At 34.2% G+C, this 20,944-nt stretch overlaps 1 protein-coding gene across 2 annotated transcripts in view; it reads right to left on the minus strand.

The window, feature by feature from the left end:
* PDGFD (platelet derived growth factor D) overlaps window positions 1-20,944 on the minus strand; it is a 309,965-nt gene that overhangs the window by 102,658 nt on the left and 186,363 nt on the right. Inside the window, exon 2 of one of the 2 annotated variants that reach the window (XM_051986892.1) lies at window positions 1,674-1,860. In XM_051986892.1, the coding sequence (XP_051842852.1) occupies window positions 1,674-1,860 (187 nt within the window). Of the gene's footprint in view, window positions 1-1,673; window positions 1,879-20,944 lie in introns of both variants that reach the window. The other variant, XM_051986891.1, reaches the window with a different exon arrangement.

Raw genomic sequence — 20,944 nt, forward strand, 5'->3', positions numbered from 1 at the left:
TGTTATTATTCAAAGGAAAATAAACCTGCTGAAATGGTTTAGCAGTTCAGTAGTTCATTGGTAATGCAGAACAAGTGTGGGCAGTAAAGTACCAAAAAGCCCTTCCCTAATCCTATAAATGCTAATTAAAAAAAACAAGATGCTGTGAGTGAACAATCAAAAAAAATCAGCCACCTAACATTATATAATAAATATGCTAAGAAAAAAGTAAGGCAATCAAACACAGCAACAAAAACCTCCCTGTTTTCCTCTCCAAATACTTGCTGATTTACTAGGGAAAGCATGTGAAAACATATCATTTGAGAAGCACATGAACTGTGGGGTTTTTCCAACTTCCTCCTTATACATGTTTGTGGCCTCTCAATGGCAATTCTGGGTCAGAGAATGGAGAGGGACATATACCATTCACTCCCTCATAGAGATAGGGGAATACCATTACTTTGCATGATTGTAATTTGGTTCTTGGGAGTTTAAACTCCAAGAAACCATTAAAAGGCAGCAAGTAAGGACAAACATTTATTAAGCACCTATTAAGTATTAGTCACTGTGCTAAGCACTGGGAATGCAGAAAAGGGGGAAAAACAGTCTGGCTCTCAAGGAATTCACTGTTGAATGGGGAAGACAACATGCAAACAAGACATCTTGTTCTATATGTTGGAGAATAACTGGAGGTCTTAGGGATGGACAAATAAATCTAAGAATCATCTGTATAGAAATAATAATTAAATCCACAGGTGATATCAGATCCCTCTATGAAACATTATAGAGAGGAAAAAAGATGACTTGGGGTATACAACAGTTATCCCATGGAAGATTAAAGAATGCTATCACAAATTGGTGATGGCCCCATTATTTAGAAAGTGAGATCTTCCATGGGCAAATAATGTATTATAGTGAAGAGAATCCTAGTCCTGAAGTCAAGGACTTATCTTCTTGAGTTCAAATCTAGCCTAGACACTTATTAATTGTGTAACCCTAGGCAAATAATTTAACTCTGTTTGCCTCAGCTTTTCTATCTGTAAAATGAGTTATAGAAAGAATTGGCAAACCACTTTAGTATCTCTGTCAAAAAAACCTCAAATGGGGTCACAACTGAAAAATGACTGAACAATAACAAAAGCAAACAAAAATTTGCAAAATCAGCTGCATAAGGAGAAAAAAAATTATTATAGTCTCTAAATTTCCTTCTTTTGAGGGAATCATAAAAGTTGTTGACACAATGGAATCTAAGAATCTTCAGATTCACAACCATTCCATTGCACTCAGTTCCATGCTATTTTCCAATTCCTGTAGTATATCCCACTGGTAATGAAACTTAAAAATAAAACAGACAACAACAATGCCAAAAAAAATCTCCCCCCCCCCAAAAAAAGAACAAACCCCACCTTAAAAAATTTGGTGTAACCATAGGATGAAAAAAAGATATTTGTTTTTTGCCAAATTGTCTTTTCTTAGTGACATAAAAAGTGACATTGGAATGAGAAGACCTGGGTACACACTCTAGCTTTTCAACGTACTATTTATGACTTTCATCAAATTACTTAACTTTTCTGTTAGTTTTTTAAAAATGAAGGTATAAAAAAGACTAGATGGTCTCCTCTCCATAAATCAAATGGTCCTTGGACTACTTAATTTCAGAGTCTAAAGTGATTGAGACTGCTTGTTCCACTCACCTGCAGATATCATTTTCAGGTTCCTCCAATCCAAACTGATTATCAAAAGCCAGCTGTATTCTGGTTTTTTCCTGGGAGCGGAGCCTCCATGTAAGTAGCAGATTCCTGGGGTAGCTGTTAGGGAATCGAGGACTTTGTACGATGCCATTTCCCATCACCTGGATTATCTCTTCTTTTCGATATAAGTCTGTGAGGTGATTGCCGGCTGTTAGTAATCACAACTTGTATAAATTAGTATGATGTTCCAATTATAGGAAAGCAAACAACAATAACAACAACAATTTATATAAAACATATTTGCATTTCTTAAAAACACAAGTTCAAGTTCAAGAAAAGGCCTGAGGTTGAAGAAATTAAGTACTCCTCTCACTTATCCTTCCAAATATACTGCTTCCTAAAGCCAACATTGATTTCCAACTACATCTTAATTTAGATGTCTGGAACATCATTCATAACAGGGAAAGGAACATTGGTTTATGTCTTCCCAAGGTCATTGCTGGTGGGTACTGTAAATATTCAAATAATTCCAAATGATTCACCTGCCATATTTTCCATAGTCTAAAAATGGTCAGGTATTTGTTTACACTGCCATCTGTGCCATGAGCAGACAAAGGATTTTAGAGCATTTTATGTTGACTGAAAATTAAGGCTAGATAAAATTTCTTCCAAAGTCATTTACAACTCACTCACATAGCAATTAAAAGTTTAAAGAGAATTATCCTTGGCAACTCTGAAATGTCATATAAAAATCATTAGACTCAAGTGTAATAATTTCCCCAATATCATATGATTATTAAATGGCAGAGCTGAGACAAACTGAGACCTTATTTTTAAAAATTTAGGGTTCCCAGTGCTAATCCCAAAATGCTATACTGGAAGAGTAGATAATGTGCTGTATTGTGAAGGAGGGAAGGGAAAAGAAAAGAAAAGAAAGGGAGGGAGGAAAAGCAAAGGGGAGGGAAGGAGAATGATCATTATAATATTATCCCACGCTTTAATTGTGCCTCATCTACGAAATGAGGAGGTTGGATTTGAAACTGTCTCAGGTGCTTTGTATGGGCAGCTAGGTGGCACAGTGGATAGAGTGCTGGGCCTGAAGTCTAGAAGATTCTTCTTCCTGAGTTCAAATCTAGCCTTAGATGCTTAATAGTTATAAGATCCTGGCTAGTCAGTTAGCCCTAATTGTTTCAGTTTCTTCATCTATAAAATAAGCTGGAGAAGAAAATGGCAAATCATTCTAGTATCTTTGCTAAGAAAACCTCAAATGGTTTGAATCAAAGATTCAAACATGATTAGATTTAATTGGAGATGGAATTATGTGGGTTCAAATCCCAATTCAGACTTTAATTGGTTGCAAGATCTTTGGCAATCACTTAATTTCTTTAAGCCTCAACTTTGTTATCTGTAAAATGGGAATCATAATAGCATCCATCTCATAGCATTATATCCATGTGATAAGTATTAGATGAGATAATGGATATAATGTACTTTGTAAACCTGAAAGTGCTACAGAAAGATAAACTACAAATAATAATCATACTTAGGATTTACTATAATTATAATCCAGAGAAAGTATTGCTCACATGGTAATGACTTAATGATTATCAGCTATTAGAGTTAAGGTACTACTGATGATTTTATCTGTGGCAATAGGATATGAAAGGCAGAGTTGCTATAATCTGCTCTTGAATTTAAAGTTTTGTCTATCTCACAATCTATTATCTATGTCCTTCCTAAATAAAACAAAGAAGATAAAGTTAGAAGTTAGGCATAAATTTGGTTTGAAGTATCTCTTCAAATGTGTAGTTATCTGAAATTTCCCATTCTTGTCAAATTCACTGTTTAATATGTTATATAGTTCATCTATCAATCTGGACTCAGTGGGAGAGAGACAGTGATGGTAAAGAATCATGATTTTTGAATGAAGTGATGACATACTCCTTACCTCAGGCTAATAGCATTTGTTCAGCAATATACCTTAAAACCTTTTACTATCTTGGCAAAAAAGTCTTTCTCTTCTTCAAAATGTTGAGCATATTTTATACCAGGGGACCTTTTGCTCTTTTCTTTTCCCTCCCTCACTATTAAAAATAACAGATGGACAGTCTGAGAGTAGTTCATTTAAGTTCCAAGAGTAGGGGTCCAGTGGGCAACAGTTCTGATGGATGTTTTCTAGGGTAGCTTTGTCATAAGCTAATCAGTCATCTAGTTGAGCCAACATAAATGTATGGAATATTTAAAAATGATTGTAGTAATAGCAATGGTCATGCTGATGTTAATTGACATTTATATATTATTTTAAAGTGTAGGGGGTATTTTGCACACATCATCTCATTTGAAGACCTTTTTATGTGGAAATACTTTAGATATTATTAACCTCATTTTATAGATGAGGAAACCTAGGTCAAGAGAGGTTGAATAATTTAGGGCGATAGAACTAGTGACAGAGAAGGGCTTCACAAGAAGTAGTCAGCACAGTGGATAGAGGACTGAGCCTGGAGTCAGGAAGATGAGTTCAAATCCATTTCAGATGCTTACTAGCTATGTAAACATGCGCAACTCACTTTACTTCTCTTTGCTTCTATTTTCTCATATGTAAAATGGGCATAACAAAAATATTTTCCTTCTAGGGTTATTGTAAGAAACAAATGAAAGGATATCTATAAATCACTTTGTATGTTATCTGGCACAAAGTAGGTAGTATATAAATGTAAACTATAACTATGACTTTATTTTCCAGCCTGTGTTCTGACACTAAGGAAACTGCATCATCTTGAACAAGTCACTTGGTGTTTCTTGATTACAGATTCATATGTTTTGGTCTTCAATGAACTCGAAAAGTAATCTACTATTATCCCTTCATATTACATAAACTAAGAATATAGAGGTGTGCCCTGTTCAAGATCCCAAAGGAAATAAGTGGTAGACTTGGGATTTGAACCCAAAGGACTCTGCATTATACTTTTTGTCTCATTTATAAAATGAGGATTAGATTTGATAATGTTTAGGGTATAATTAAGTTATGTAATAACTTGATATACTCATTAATGTCTTAGGTGCTTTGGAAATTACAGAAGAATTCCATGGCATGGTCACCATCCCTAAAGAGGGAACTTACAATCTAGGGAAGAGAAGAAATTTAGACAAATGGTACTCAATCAAACACTAAAAAAAATTAGTTAATCAAATGCCAAATTCACATATAGTTATGTTATAGAAAGTAGGGCTCATGTAATTACATTGATTTGAGGTACCTCCTGTGTGCACTAAAATCACCCAAATTTTGTACACAATGTTTGAATATTGGATCAGATCTGGACAGATAGCAGGGGGAAGATGTAAGAAATTCCAAGCAAGAAGAATAACAAGGAGGAAAAAACATAGAGATGGAATTGAATTATATATTAGTTATTTATGGAATAAAGATTAGACTGTCCTAACTATAACAAAGGGAGGGCTTTATGGAATAGTTGGTGATATATTCATAGAGTTCTAGATGATCAGATAATTGTCTCTTCTTAGTCTAATCTAAGATAATAATTTTACTAATGGAAAAATTCAGAAAACAAATTGGAGTTAAGTCAGGCTGAGAATCTAAGTCTTTTTATGCCCCCATTTCATTGGCTTTTTACCACTTGATGGCTCCTGACCAGGAAAATAATAAAATGAAAGCAATATTTGAGGAATACTCATTTGACAGCAATATTCAAAATGGTTCAAAGAGAAGAATATCTAGTTATTACATCTAGGGACAAGATTGTGATGGCCTGAGTTAGGGTGGCAACAATGCAAAAAGGAAGAAAATGGCTAATTATGAAAGATATTTCAATAAATATAACTGGCTTTGAAGACTGACTACAGGGGGCAAGGGATAATGGTTGAATCGCAGGGAATATGGTAAGAATATGTTTGTTGTTTTGATGTAGCTGTCTCCATTTTGTATTAGGCCATCATTTGTGAAGTGCTTGGAAGTTTGTTTTTCATAACTTGTTTCTTTTGAAAAATTAAAGTGAGTTTATAAGTAGAGGATTGTAATCAACATGTATGAGTCTGTAAACATCTGGTAAACACATGAATACCCCCATATAGGTCAAACCATCAATGGAAAAATTTGGTAAACAAACTCATTAGTTTATATCATCAAGCATCATTCTAATTAACTGGGTAAACATTATATTATTGACTACCAATCAGAATTTGGGTATAACCAGCTAACTCCCATAACTAAAATGATAAGAAATCCACTAGAGACTCCTAGTTTTCAGGTTCAACTTGGGTCACAATTTAGGCAAGCTGCCATGTCCCCCAAGTTCTGATTGAAATTTGCCAATTTTGTAGTCAAGCATTTTAGAGGAAGAGACAGTTTCTGGCTGCACAGAGAAGTAACCTTGTTATTAAATATAGTGAGACATGCTTACCAGCACCCTATAGGAATTTGTATTGGTTCTTTGCTCCTAGAGAGTTAATATGTGAAGTGGCTAATAGATTATAAAAACTAATGTTTCTATGCATTTGATTAACACAATTTCATTGCTAGCTTTCAAAAATATAAACCCATTCGTATTTCTATAAAATTAATAAGCACAAGTAATAGTAAATTAGTTTGTATTTCTACCTTAGTTTACAGGTATACCAATGGTTAAAGGTTAAGAAAGCAAGAAGTTAATGAAAGAAGTATAGGAGTGGAATACATGAAAGTCAAAAGGAAATGTGGTCAGTAATAATAAATAGATCAAAGAGACAAAGAAGGATAGAGTGAAAGTCATTGGGTTTGGCAATTAGGAGGTCACTGGCAGTTACTGAGAGCCATTTCAGTGATACCCAGAATGAAAAGGGTGACTTATTCTTTCTCTATATTATCTTTCCCTGACTTCTTAAAAGCTATTAACTCACAAGTCACATGTAATGGCATTTTGATCTTTATGTTGTGACTTCATTCTGTGCACTGAGGTTAAGACCCGTAATTCTTTCCTAATGGACCACTGAAAATAGGTAGTGTTTACTACAGATCTATACTGGTTGTGAACCACACTAGAGGTAACATGCTATATAACCTTTCACAAGTCCCTTGATTTATCCAGCCCCTGAGCTTTATTTTACTTTATAAACAAAATCTGACAACTCCCCAAAGCCACATATATACAGAATAACTAAATGGGGTTCTTGCTTCTATAAAGACAATTTTAGAGGCTTGGCTATTCATAATCCACTTGAACTACCGAAAAACACTGTTTACAAAGGATATATGTCTTCACTATTCTTAGTAGGAGAATCATACTAAATAAAAAAAGCAAGAGAACAGGATATCAACTTATGCATGAGATTGCAGCTAAAGCAATATATAAAAATTCATACTTTTTAAGTGGAGTGCTCCTTCCTCTCTCTGATGTTTCTTCTCTAACTAGTAACTGTGAGCTGGGGATTCATTGAAGAGATTATGTCATAAATAAAGGAAGCTCATTATGTTGATGTGCTAAAATTCAAAAATCCATGTCTCAGATTCATTTACCAGGAAATATTAGACATCTACTTAAAAGTTTCTAGTGACAAACTAGAAATGAAAAAGTCTAAATTTTATTATATAAAAGTAAACTCAATTTCAAACACATCCTTTCTTTATCCCATCCCTAGAGAAGCCAGTGTCTAAGAAGAAATGAATAGGTATCCGATTATCTTTCCCTCTACAAAGACCATAATTCTAACTATAATATTTTAAGATATAAAGTAAAACCACTAAACAGCAATAGAAGCCATTAAAACATTTTTGTCTATGGTTGCATTTAAAGAACCCACAACAGGATATCATAATACAGCAGAATTGTGGGATGTAGGTAGAGAAACAATACTGCAGTGCAACTGCCTAATACATATATATCTCAGGGCAATAGCCTCAAGGTTTTGGTCAGCCTATAAATAGATCAAGAAAGCCGGCAATACACTAGACTAAAAAATGGTTCCCAACTTGTGAATGAGCTCACACATACATACACATGTCATCATACAGACACACACATATGTACACATGTGCATATGTGTGCCTCTATATTTACATTTAAACCATACACATATTTATATCTACATCTATATATGAATTATCTCATTATTTATGCAAATGCAGAAGGTACTTTTCCATAGAAAAAAGATTCTAGAAGATAGAATCTCAGATCCTTCCATTCAAGCATATTGTAACCCATGATGTTTTTGATCCACATTACTAGGAGCTATTTATTTGAATCCTACAACTACCATTTATTGACTGTTTGACATTGAGCAAGTTCCTCAATTTCCTACGCATAACACTACTGGCTCATTTAGGAGGATCATATATAGTGATCTAGAACTGAAAAGAATCTTGATTCAGTCTCCTCACTTTCCACATTGCTTAATTCAAACTTTCTTGTCTCTCTTCATGCCTCCCAATGGCATCTCCACCTCCCACCCTCTCAGCTAAGGCCTTGCTTCATAGTTCACAGAAAATAGTGAAACCATTCTCCAATAGTTCTTCCTTCTCCCCTCCTTCTCATCTCATATTAGTAATAATCCTTTTATTAGTTCTTCTACTTGAATTTTAGATGAAAAGGTGATCCTTTTTATTGCAAACCTTTTGCATTAACAAATTTGATACAAATTCTCCAAAATGCCACCACCATAATCATTCTTTTCTTTCATCACTTCCTATCTAGTAGCTCTTTATCTGATTCCTACAAACATGCCAAATGTACCTCCCAATCATAAAACAAAACATAATAAAACAAAATAAAAATCTGTCACTTGACCCGCACATCCATATATTTTATTAACCTATTTCGTGCTTGCTTTTCATGGGTAAACTTCTTGAGAAAGCAGTCAATAATCAGTTCCTCTATTTCTCCTCTCACTCTCTTTTAAACCCTCTGGCTCCTGACTTTACCATTCATGCAAATTTTCCTCTCCAATTCATGCAAAATTTCCCTCTCCAAAGTTAGGAATAGTCCCCTAATTACCAAATCAAATCCCTCTTGATCACCTTCTTTTTATATATATTCTCTCTCCTCTGAGTTTTAAAGATACTGTTTTTTTTCTGGTTTTCTTCCCACTTGTGTTATAGCTCCTTCTCAGTCTCCTTTTCTGGTTCCTTATCCATGTCATACCTTACAAATGTAGATGTCCCTCAAGGCTCTGTCCTAGGCCAAATTCTTTCAATCTATCAATTCCTTAAGCACCTACTATTTCACTTTCCCCACTACCACTTGGTGATTCCATTTGTTCTCTTGGGTACAGTTATAATTTCTATGTAGATGATTCCCAAATGTATATGTTCAGTTCTAATCTCTCTACTAATTCGAAGTTATAAATCTCAGCTGTCTCTTAAACATCTCAGACTAGATGTCCTAGAGACATCTTACAGTCTTACAACCAACATATCCAAAAGCAGAATTCATCATCTTTCTCAAATTCTCTTTGCTTCTCTTTGTCCAAATTAGTGAAGGCGTTATTATCTTACAGATTACTCTGGCTCTTAACCTCTGTGTCATCTTCAAGTCCTTCCTCTCACTACATATCCATAGTCATATCTTCTTGTTTTCCACCTTCACAAAATCTCTCATATAATATTTTCTTCGCTCATGTAGCCACAAGCTTAGTTTAGGCCCTTGTAAATTTTCATCTGGCTATTGAAATAGCCTTCTAATTGATACCCTGGTCTCAACTTTATTTCCACTTCAATCTAATTTAATTTTATTTAATCTAATTTAATTAATAAATATGCAGCTACCAAAATGATTTTTCTGAACAATGGGTTTTAACATATTATTTCCCCCATTTCCTGCTCAAAGAATTCCATTGGCTCCCTATTAGCTTCACATTTAAAAGTATAATTTTATGGTTGGTATTTAATGCTTTTCACAACTCGACTTCTTTCTATCTTGTCTTCTTCTGCCTTACTCCCTTCCATACAATTCACTATCCAGTTTCACCTATATACTTGCTGTTACTCTGTCATATCTCTCCATCTCTCATCTCTGTGCCTTTATACTGTCTGTACCCAATTTTAATAAACTCTATCCCTTCACCTTTGCCTCTTAACTTTTCCTGGCTTCCTTCTAAAGTTAGTTTAAATATTTTTTTTTCTGCAAATTTTTCCCTGTCCCCCTAAATTGCTAATATTTCCTTCATTCAAATTATCTTTATCTACTCTGTATATACCTTGTATACACTTCGTTGTTAACATGTTGTCATCCCCTTAGAATATATGCTCCTTGTGGGCAAACATTACTTTTTGCTCTTCCTTGTCTGATACCAATGTGAATTTATGAAATAATTTTTTTCTAAGTTTCTTTTACCTCCTCTGTAACATGAAGAGATTGAATTAGAAGATTTTTAAGGTTCTTTTGGCTTTATTATGCTATAGTTTAATTTTCTCCTCACAGTACAAGGTGCAGAAAGATTCAGAAATGTAAGGCATTGTTATTGCCTCTAAAGAATTAATAATCTGAATGGGATTAATATGTGCAAGAAATACAATTTGTTTTAAAAGTAAAAAGGCAGCATTTGGGGAGCAAAGAAGTTTGAATAACCTGATTTCACACCATACCTTCAACCTCTAGGAGTTACTTATTCTCTCTAAGTCTCAGTTTCCTATTTTGTAAAAAGGAGTAGATAAATGTCCATTTTACTTATCAAATAAGATTGTGGTAAATATAAAATAAGTTTATAAATTTAAAGCATTTCAAAAAGCACTAATTATGATATAAATATTAACTATAGTCACATTTCAAAATGTTTAACATCATGCCTGTTTATCAATCTTAGGTTCTATATCTGGTGTTTTGAAAAAAAAAAGCTATAAGTAACCAAATTCAATTTCTAAGCAAATGAAAAAAGATACTATTTCCCCAAATCTCTGCTGTGAGATTCTGACAAATATAATGATGATGACGACAATAGGTTTAGCCAGCCAGGTATAAGAAGATGAAACTGAAGAAAAAATTATTCAATATTTAAGATTTTCTTGGGAATGTTTGTTTCATCATATAGAAGGGGATTGAGAGCAGGAGGGCAAGAGAGAAGAGAGCTAAAGGCTCAAAGGAAAAAAATATTTAATCACAACTGAAAAAGTATTTGGAAGTGAGCTAAAAAGAACACATTTTATCAGTTAGGAAAGGACTAAAATGTTTTAGTTTTATGCAATTCAGTTTCAGTGTCAATAATGGTCTTGGTGCTTATTTAACTTGATAAAAGGTGAAGGTGGAGGTGGAGAGGAGTTGTCCTGAGCTGTCTCTCAAAAAAGGGGATACAAGAAGTTTTGGATTAGGCAATAGTTGTCAAAGGGTTCCACTAATATCATTTTCTCTCTATGGTTTTCCTTACCTTCCATGTGGTCAAGCCAGATCTATTATTCTGAAGATGGGATGATCAATAGAGAAAAGAACAAAACAGATGGCATATTAATGGGGGAGTTATGTCTAACATTTTTGGGTAGCTCTAATGAGCACATATATGAAATCATCTCAATGAGTAGCTTTCATGGATTTTCATTTCACACATCTGCCTAATTATTATTACTGAATACAATAGGTTGCAACAGTGACCAATTCTCTATTCTGTGCATTGGATAGTATATACTATCATTATTCATACACAGTGAAACAAACTTAATACTTTCATCCTGAGGAAAGAGAAAAATAACAATCAGTAAATGTATAAACCAAGTTATTTATTCATCCAAAATCTATTAAGGGTCTACAGCGAGTAACTAATTGTTCTGGCTATACAGTGACTCAACTAAGTATGACAGCAGAAGTACTGTAGAAAATATAAAGATAATTAAGATATAGTTCTTATCCTAAAGGAGTTTATAACCTAGCACAGGAGATAAAGTGCTTACCTACACAATTATGCAATATACAATAAATATACAATGATAATAAATACATAATGACTGCCAAACACTATAAATTATGTTTATAAGAGAGCTAGAAAATGCTATGGGATGCTTGGGAGACATCTTAGCAGTGAAATAAAAAGGGAGGTACATATGCTAACAGCAATATATTCTTTTTGGAACCTAGGAAACTGCCTGCTCTACATAAAGAAATATTCTCTGATATATACTTGAAAAAAAAAAGAAGCAAAAAGGAAGAGTGTGTAGTATAAAGAGTGAAGGAAATAGTTCATTCTAGAATACATGAGTCAGTTTTAGAATACAATACTCTCAAGTGAGTGCTTCTTTTATGTTTTATTTAATTAGAAAATTTTTCTATAAATTACCTCCCAGTTAAAAAAGTAGTGGGTCAAGTTCTCAACATGTGTATCTCTTCAAGGGAATTGTGAAAGGTGAAAATTAAGCCATCATCAACACAGATGGGTTAAAATCTGCTTGTAAGCTTATTCAACATTCTTCTTACTGATGTTTCCCAAGGTACTGGTGTTTGGAAGCAATGAGCCAAACGATTTTTGTGGCTCTAAATAGGGCATATTTTATTTCATTTAAGGGATCCTCATCCAACACCTGGCATGACAACTGCTAATGGGAGTTCAATTTTCACTGAACTCGTAACCAAATTTTCTCTAGAAAAACAAGTTTATAGTCCTATGACCAGAAATTCAAGAGCAAAGGCCATCAGGCATTTATTTGGAATTCTCCAGCAGAGATTTTCTTACAAACATAAGAAGGCAATAATAAAGTCTCTTCTAAGACTGAGGCAGACATGGGGGATGTGAGTAGGCTGCCAATGGGTTTGAGTACTGTGTCAGAAGCATATCCTTTCTCCAGGTACTGTTCTTCTATCTGACTCTAAATTCATTTGTTGATCATTCTTAAATTTTTCCTGACATAGCAACCTCTGAGACAAATTTTTTGGAGGATAATCACTCTACAATCCCCTGGATTGAAAATTACTTTTCTTTAAGTAACTGAGCTGACTAAATAGATTATAGAAAAAAAATAGATAACTTATTCTAAGCACTTTTAATTCCTTGTTTTACCTGGAGAGTAATTGTGCTTCAAATATTATTCATAAAAATCTTTCAGTAGGCAATAAGTTTCCTCCCCTCACTTTGTTGGGAAGGCAGAAAAGAAAAGAAATGATGGACATTTTTGCATTTCTTTTAATCTATAAGGCTTCATGTAAATAAGCAGATAAGAGGATTGATTTCTTGTAATGGAAAAAAGTTTGAATGGAATATTTTAGAGTGGGTCACCCTGAAAAATGACATTATATATGGAATGATTTACCTGGTCAAAATGAATATGGCTCTGGTTCTTAAATAACTAAAAGCAGAATAGAAATGAATCACATTTCATGACACCTACTTTACATTTCTTTCCACAATAGGAAAATTCATTATAAGTAATTTAATGCCTAATGAATGCCTTTTGTGTCCTTGAAGTCCTTTTGAAGCTGGAATATTGTATGTGATGTCTGTGTACCTTGTATTTCTCTTATTAATATGCTTATCATAATATGTCTTATATCTATTTATGTATGTCTTATTACTTATGCAAGATTTTGACAAAGTGGTTTTCTAGAATCTCAGATAGGATAATGTCTGAAAAGTATTTTGGAAATTATAAAGTATTATATAAATATGTGAAAATAATGATAATGACACAGGGTTTGAATTAAACTCCTGAAATCATGCCTCTTCCCTCTACAATTACTTTTTTTGGCTGAGATTCCAGTTAGCCAGTTTTGCCATCTCAAGGTTATCTTTGATTCTTCCCCTTTTCTCACTCCTTAGAACCAATCACTTTTGAGGTCATTATTACTATCCTCCACAACTTCTCACACATTTGTTCCTTTTTCTCTACCCACATGTTCACCTCAAGCCTTCATCATCTCTCCTATGGATTCTTTCAATCATTTCTTTCTTGTTTTCTGAGCTTTCAGGTTCTTCCCTTTCCAATTCATCTACAGAACAGCAAAATCTTTCTAAACATATATTTAACTGTACCTTTCATATTAAAGAAACTTCAGTGACTCCCTGTTACTTTTAAGATAAAACATAAAACAAAAACAAAAATCAAACCTCATGCATCAGTTTGATATTTAAAACTTTTCACAATCTGACCCCAGTCCAACTTTTCAAGAATTCTGCATACTATTTTCTTTCTCCATCTCTACATTATAGCCAAACTATAATTTGGAAACTTGCTCTTTCCTAATCTTGACATTACTGCCCTTTCTTCTCTTCCTTTGAATAGATTGTCCCCATGCCTGGAATTCACAGTCTCATCACTTCTGGCTCTTGAAATCCTTCTTTCAAGATTTAGCTCTTTCGGCATTTTCTTGGGTAAGATGCCATATGAGTTGGTAAGTTGGGTAACTATTTTCTGGTTGCTTTAGTTGTTAATACTATTTTCCTCATCAAATTGTCTCAAGACCCTTAGTTATCTGTTCATATGTATCAATATAAGTTCCTTTAGACTAGGTACAGTGTTTTATTTTGCTTTGCATCTCAGAGCTTAATATAATTTATCATACTAAAGTTCAACAAATGCTTGTTAAATACATGTTTCTTTAGGTGATGTTAAGCAAAAAATACAAACATATGAAAATTTTACAATCACAACATGAAGTAGCTAGGTAATCTACATCAGAGACTCTAGTCAATTCATGAATGGAATGGATAAGAATTATGCCAGAGACATATTGAGAACCAATTGTTAAATTTTCAGTATGAGCCTTACACGTCAGAAATTTAACAAAAGTTACAGATCAAGCCTTGATTTATTGTTTTGTTGATTGTCTAGATATAAGAAAGTGAAAGAAAATAATAATGTAGATGAAAATTAGACTATGTTGTATGTGTGTGTGTGTGTATATGTGTCCCTGGAAATCTGGTTGCTGAACACTTATTAGTCTAATTAGAGGCCATTTCAACAGCCATCAGAGTGGATGACTATACTATACTACATCACTTCTGGCTTTCTCCAAGTACACTTTAACAAGGCAGAAAAATCATGCCAACATTTCTGCAAGGTAATATAGATGGCTGCCATCTTTCAGTGAATTTGCTTCAGTATCTTGCTACATAAATGACTGCCCTGACAACTATGGAAGTATGCAATGGCTCTGCAAAGAATTTCTTATGACATTATGTGAGTATTACTGACTGACTTCATTAGCAAATTCTAGCATGAAATGGCTACTTGGGATTTAATAGCTTATGCATTCAATATAAGTCAATTCAAAAACTATTCAGTCATGAAAACATCTCTGATCACCCTAACCTTAACTAGTTTCTTTATATTCTTAAAAAAACAAAAAACAAAAACTAAAGAAATTATCATCTGTACTCTTCACTTGGCAATTAAAAACAATAGCAGATGAAAATATTTTGTATTTCCATAACACTATACAATTTATAAGGGTAGTTTGCACCCTTTATTTTAATTAATGCTGATGGCAACCCTATGAGGTAGATAATGCAAATATTATCTCAGAATCACAACATATCAGAATTGGCATGGACCACATAAATATATTAGTCCAACTCATAATTGAATCACCTTCTCTGATAATAAGTTAATAGCCTGGGCGGTGGTAACAGCAGCAGTTGGGCTGCATTTAAGCTTGTTTTCTCTAAAATTTATGTTCTGAGATTGAGGATCAACTATACATAACAGTATTTCAATAAATATTTAATTATTTATTTGAGTTTCCAATTAAGAAAGAAAAACATCCTAAAGTTATTTTTAAAATTTTCTATACATTTTCCACCTTACTAATATTTACTTACTGATATTTAATGAGAAAACTTCCACTTGACAGTTCCTTCCTCCGAATACACAAGTGAAATGAATATTTCTTCCCTTGCTCCATATAAACCTTTCCCAGTTTACATTATCTTGAGCACTGGAAAGTCTGACTCAGTGTGTATATATTTTATATTCATTAACATGAACTGCTTTTCCTCATGACATGAAGGTGACCAAGCCCTCTTGAAATCAGAGAGAAAGCTCCAACACATATTGCCAAGATAGAAAAGCTTTAAAATTAGGCCTGATGACTGAATTTCTATCCATTCTTTCAAGAACAGTTCAGCTACATTCTCAAAAGCTCCTCATTATAAAGCTGACCCTGAGGTAATGATGAATGCTTTAGCCACAGCATTGGTCATTAAGACCCTCTACTAAGTCACAGGGGGATTCTAGTTTACACTGATAGAGAAAGTCTCCCTGCTGACAAAACTAGGGAACACTCAAGCATTGAAGTAACACAAGTACACAATTCCAGAAAGAATTAACTTTCTTTTTGTATTCATGTCAATTCAGTATTGTAAAATATGGTTCTGTGAGCACAAAGCAAATCAATAAGAATCTGTGCAGACACACAAAAATGATGAAGGCAGAGCAAAAGATTCTGGTAGAAAACAGGATAGAGAAGTGTGATGGTCTAAAATTTTGTGTCTGAACTTCTTTAAAGGCCTTAACTGGAACAATAGATAAAATGTTGGTTTGAGAATCTGGAAGAACTTAGTTTAAATTTAGCTTTGGATATTGAGAAAGTCACCTAAATTTCTGCCTACCTCAGTTTTTTCAATTATAAAATGGGATAGTATCTACTTCAGAAAGTTTTTCTGAGGATCAAATAAGACAACATTTGTGATGTGTTTGGGATAGTACCTGTCAGGATAGTTGCTTAATAAATAACTGCTACCCTTCCCTCATCATATGGCACTTATTCTGGGGGGAAAACAAAAACAAAAACAGCTACTTTAGGAACAGTAGTTCAGAATGCAGGAGATTTTAAATCTTGGTCCAACACTCTCATTTTATGGATGTGAAAACTGAGGATCACTGATTGGAAGTAACCTACTCAAAATCTTACAGATATAGAGAATGAGTTAAATTTGAATCCCAGATACTCTGACTTAAAACCAAATCTGACTTCAGGATTCTTTTTACTTAGTAGTTTCTTATGTGTAGGAATTAAACTGAAATCTCTTGAAGTCCAAGAATGGAATCATTATTTTACTTTAATATCTGAGAAGCAAAGGAACTCTGGGCCTGTGAAATTTATATACTTTTATTTTATTTTTAATTTTTTTTTTTTTGTTGTTGTTGAGGCACTTGGGCTTAAGTTACTTGCCCAGGATCATATAGCTAGTAAGTGTCACATGTCAAATTTGAACTCAGGTCCTGTTGACTTCAGGGGCAGTGCTCTATCCACTGTGCCATCTAGCTGTCCCTATTTGTGTGAATTTATTTTTAAATGACTGAGCCATGAAATATATATGTGGATGTTAATTTCTTTTAAAAAAACCTTCCATCTAATTTTTTTTCTTTTCCTCCTTCCTCTCCCTTCTTCCCTCTTTCCTTCCTCTTTTTCCTCCTTTCCTCCTTCTTTTTCTTCCTTTCTCCCTCCCTCTCTTCTTCTCTACCTCCCTCCTTTTCTTCCTTCCTTTTTTCCTTCCTTCCTTTATTCTTCCTTCCTACCTCTCTACTTTTTCCCTCCCTTTCTTCCTCTCTCCCTCCCTCCTTCCCTTCCTTTCTCCTTTCTTTCTTTCTTCCCTCCTTCCTTCTCTCCCTCCATCCTTCCTTTCTTCTCTTCCTCCCTCCTTCACTTCTTTTCTTCCTCCCTCCTTCCTTTCCTTCCTTCCTTTCTTACTTTTTCCTTCCTTCCTTCCTTCCTTCCTTCCTTCCTTCCTTCCTTCCTTCCTTCCTTCCTTCCTTCCTTCCTTCTTTCTTTTTTCCCTTTCCTAGACCTATGATTTTATTAGTTAAGGAAACTTCTTTTTAGCAATGCTGATCAGCAATTTTTCTGCATCACACAGTCCTAGGAAGTTGCCTGGGGTGTAGAGAGGTGGCCTAAGCGTCTGGTCTCATAGTTGCATGTCACAGGGAAAACCTTGGCTTTTCTTCTGTTTGATTCTCAGTCCAGCTTTTTATCTACTAGGCCATACTTCATCTCTAATTTAATTTCCATTGAAAGTGTCAGTGTGTTGTAGTGGAAAGACCTTTGGGACTTGAAATCCCAAACTCTGAGTTGAAATCTCAGATCTGCCATTTACTAGCTTGTTTGACTTTAGGCAAATCAGTGCCCTACTTAGGGCATGGTGTTCTTTTCATTTGCGAAACGTTGGATTTGGACTAGATGACCCAGAAGCTCTAAATCTAATGCTTTGTTACTCTGCTGAACTCAATGTCTCTTAATTTAAATAGAGAATACATTGGTTTGACTTCTGTTGTACATAAAGATCATCATTGTTTTCTCTTTAGGGATTTAGAAATGATTAGAAGTAACTTCCATTTAAAATCAAGACAGATTTTCGCTTCATCTCTGCATTTAGGATACTGAAACCCAAGTAAGACAGCAAAGTGATTTAACGTCCGTTGTGGGTATGTATATGAACACATATACACACATACGTGTGTGTGTGTGTGTGTGTGTGTGTACAATGTGTTTATATATGTACAAATTTTTTAGTTAGTCATTTTTACACGTTTGACTCTTCATGATTCCACTTGGGGTTTTCTTAGCAAAGAAACTGGAGTGGCTTGCAATTTCTTTCTCTTAGCTCATTTGACAGATGAGAGAAAACTGAGGCAAACAGCATTAAGTAACTTGCCAGGGTTACATAGCTAGTAAGTGTCTAAGGCCTGGTTTGAATTCAGGAAGATGAGTTTTCCTGACTTCATTCCTGGCTTTCTATCCACTGTGCCTGGATATTTAAAAATGGTTAACTTACTAATGTGAGTAAAGCTTATATTTTCATTGAACTACAGTCTTTATAAACTAGGTCATTTCACAGCTAGCTAGTTTAAAAAGTTGGTATTATTCATTCATCATTTCTTTCAAAGATTACTAAATGTCTTTTCTGTGTACTGCATTGTACAAGGTTCTGAAAAAAATACAAAATTAAATATGATAGGTTTCCCGCCTCAAGGGATATAGAAATTACAAGGGAAAATTATATATATATATATATATACTTACACATTTACACACACACACACACACACACATATAAATGAGTGTTTATGTATATACTTGCACATATGTATAGGGAGAGAGGCAGACAGAGAGAAAGACAGAGAAAGACAGAGAGAGAAAGAGAGGCACATAGTATATAAAATAGGATGTACTAAATGCATAATGATCCAAATATGCTATGAAATTAACCGGGGGGGGGTTAATAATTCCTAGCATTTAGTAGATATTAAAATTTTACCCTTTTGATTCATTTTTGTAGGTGTATGGCAGTATGATTTATTGATCTGAAGCAGAAGAATACTGGAGAGATTCTACCAAACTGCCAATTTTGTAGCATTCATGAAAAATGGCAGCCCTATTTCTATGGGATCTGCATAATTAAGGATAATCAAGTATTCTTTTACTACACCAGAGGAAATACAGCTTGGAGGAATTTCTTGATCTATGATGTAAGTCTGTCAGTTACCACGTATTAAATCCCTTTTAATGTTAGAGGTGTACCAGTGATTGGAATGGGACATGGGATAGTGGTGTTTTTTTCATATCATCCGAATTTCAGGAGTATATAAAAAAAATCCCTCTTATCTAAAGCCCATCCAAAGTCACTATGAAAAGAAATGCTTATTTTCCCCTCCAAAAGCATAAAACACTGTGAATTTTCAAAAAACAGTTTTCTAATTGATAATGACACCATGCTGGATGAAATGATACATGCAGAATAGCAAGGATCTTGATGGGTGTGAAAACTGAGCAAATCAAAATATCCTGACATTCCCATAGGCATTAAAATGCACACAGCAGGCTAAAAAATTTTCCCAAATGAAGATGTGCTCAGAGGGTTTTATATACTTTATCAATTTAGACGTTCACATATTTTCTATTTCCATTTACACTTTTAGTTAAAAGTAAACACACAGCATAGTTCTTCATGCAAATCAAATGCCCAGCCAGGAGGCTAAACTAAATCCTGTAGGTTTTAACTATCAATTTCAAAAACATGTAACAGAATTCAAAACCTCAATAAAAATGTGTTTTCTTTCTATTCAGCTGTTTCACTAGAGGAAAAAGTGACAAATAAAGCATAATTCTTTCTATGGTTCTATGGTTCCAGAGAAAAACACTGTACCTTTTTTTACTTAAGAACCAAAATCATCAAATATTTGAAGTAACTTTGTAGTATGTGCACACATATACATAAAATAAAATATGCTGTGTATACACAAATGTACACATACATGCACACACACATAAATACATATACATACACACATACACACAAATATACACAGATGAATGTGTGTGGGCAACCAGATGGTAGAGTCCAGGGCTTAGAGTTAGGAAGATCTGAGTTCAAAGCCAGCTTCAGACACTTAATAGCTATGTGACCTTGGGCAAAAGGCACCCTATTCTTTTTGCCTCAGCTTCTTCATCTGTAAAAGAAGCTGAACAAGGCAATGGAGAACTATTCCAGTTCCTTTGCCAAGAAAATCTCAAATAGGTTCACAAAAAGTTGGACATGATTGAAATAACTGAACAACAATAATGTATGTATAAGTATATACACATGTATGTATACATATTGATATTTGTGTATATGCACATGCATGTGTATATGTGAGAGAGAGAGAGAGAGAGAGAGAGAGAAAGAGAGAGAGAGATCTTAAAACATGTTTCATTGGGAGAGAATGTTTCCTTGTCCAATTTTAGTAATTCCTTAGCCTGTCAGAATGGAATTTCAAAGCACAATATGTGAACTAGGGCATTGGATGCTTACCTTTTCTAATGTGGTCTACTCTTTGCTAAGAATTATCTGAGGTCAACTAATGACTTGCTATCTGTCTAACTGGCTTTGGGTAGCATTGCTTTTTAATCAGTCTTAGCCGATGTTGCACTTAAATGAATGAGAAAAAATTAAGGATTTACCTAAAGATCTTGTTCACTAATCATTTTCTCCTTGTCCCCAAAGATAATACAGGAAGGAAAGAATGCAGCATTACTCTGAAGCAGCAGCCATGGAAACCACACCTGCTACTTAATTACCTGAGGGAAGGGGAAAGAACTGTTCTTTCTGAAACACCTGCTATAACTTCTCACTAAAAAAAAAAAAAAAAAAAAAAATTATAACTGTAGGCTTCTCTGAAGTTTTAAGCATTTGGCACTAACTCTTTTCCTCTCCTTGTCTTTCATAGAGGTATTAAACATGAGAGGAACAAATCACATTCAATTCTACTTTGTAAAATATTTACCAAAATATTATAAATGCGACATAACACAGATAATGTTCATCTGTAGTTTTCTAAGTGTACAGATCCATTTCTATTTGAGTTTGCCAGCACTGACCTACAGCCTAGC

Source organism: Antechinus flavipes, chromosome 3 (assembly GCF_016432865.1).
Source record: "Antechinus flavipes isolate AdamAnt ecotype Samford, QLD, Australia chromosome 3, AdamAnt_v2, whole genome shotgun sequence".
Lineage (NCBI taxonomy): Eukaryota > Metazoa > Chordata > Mammalia > Dasyuromorphia > Dasyuridae > Antechinus > Antechinus flavipes.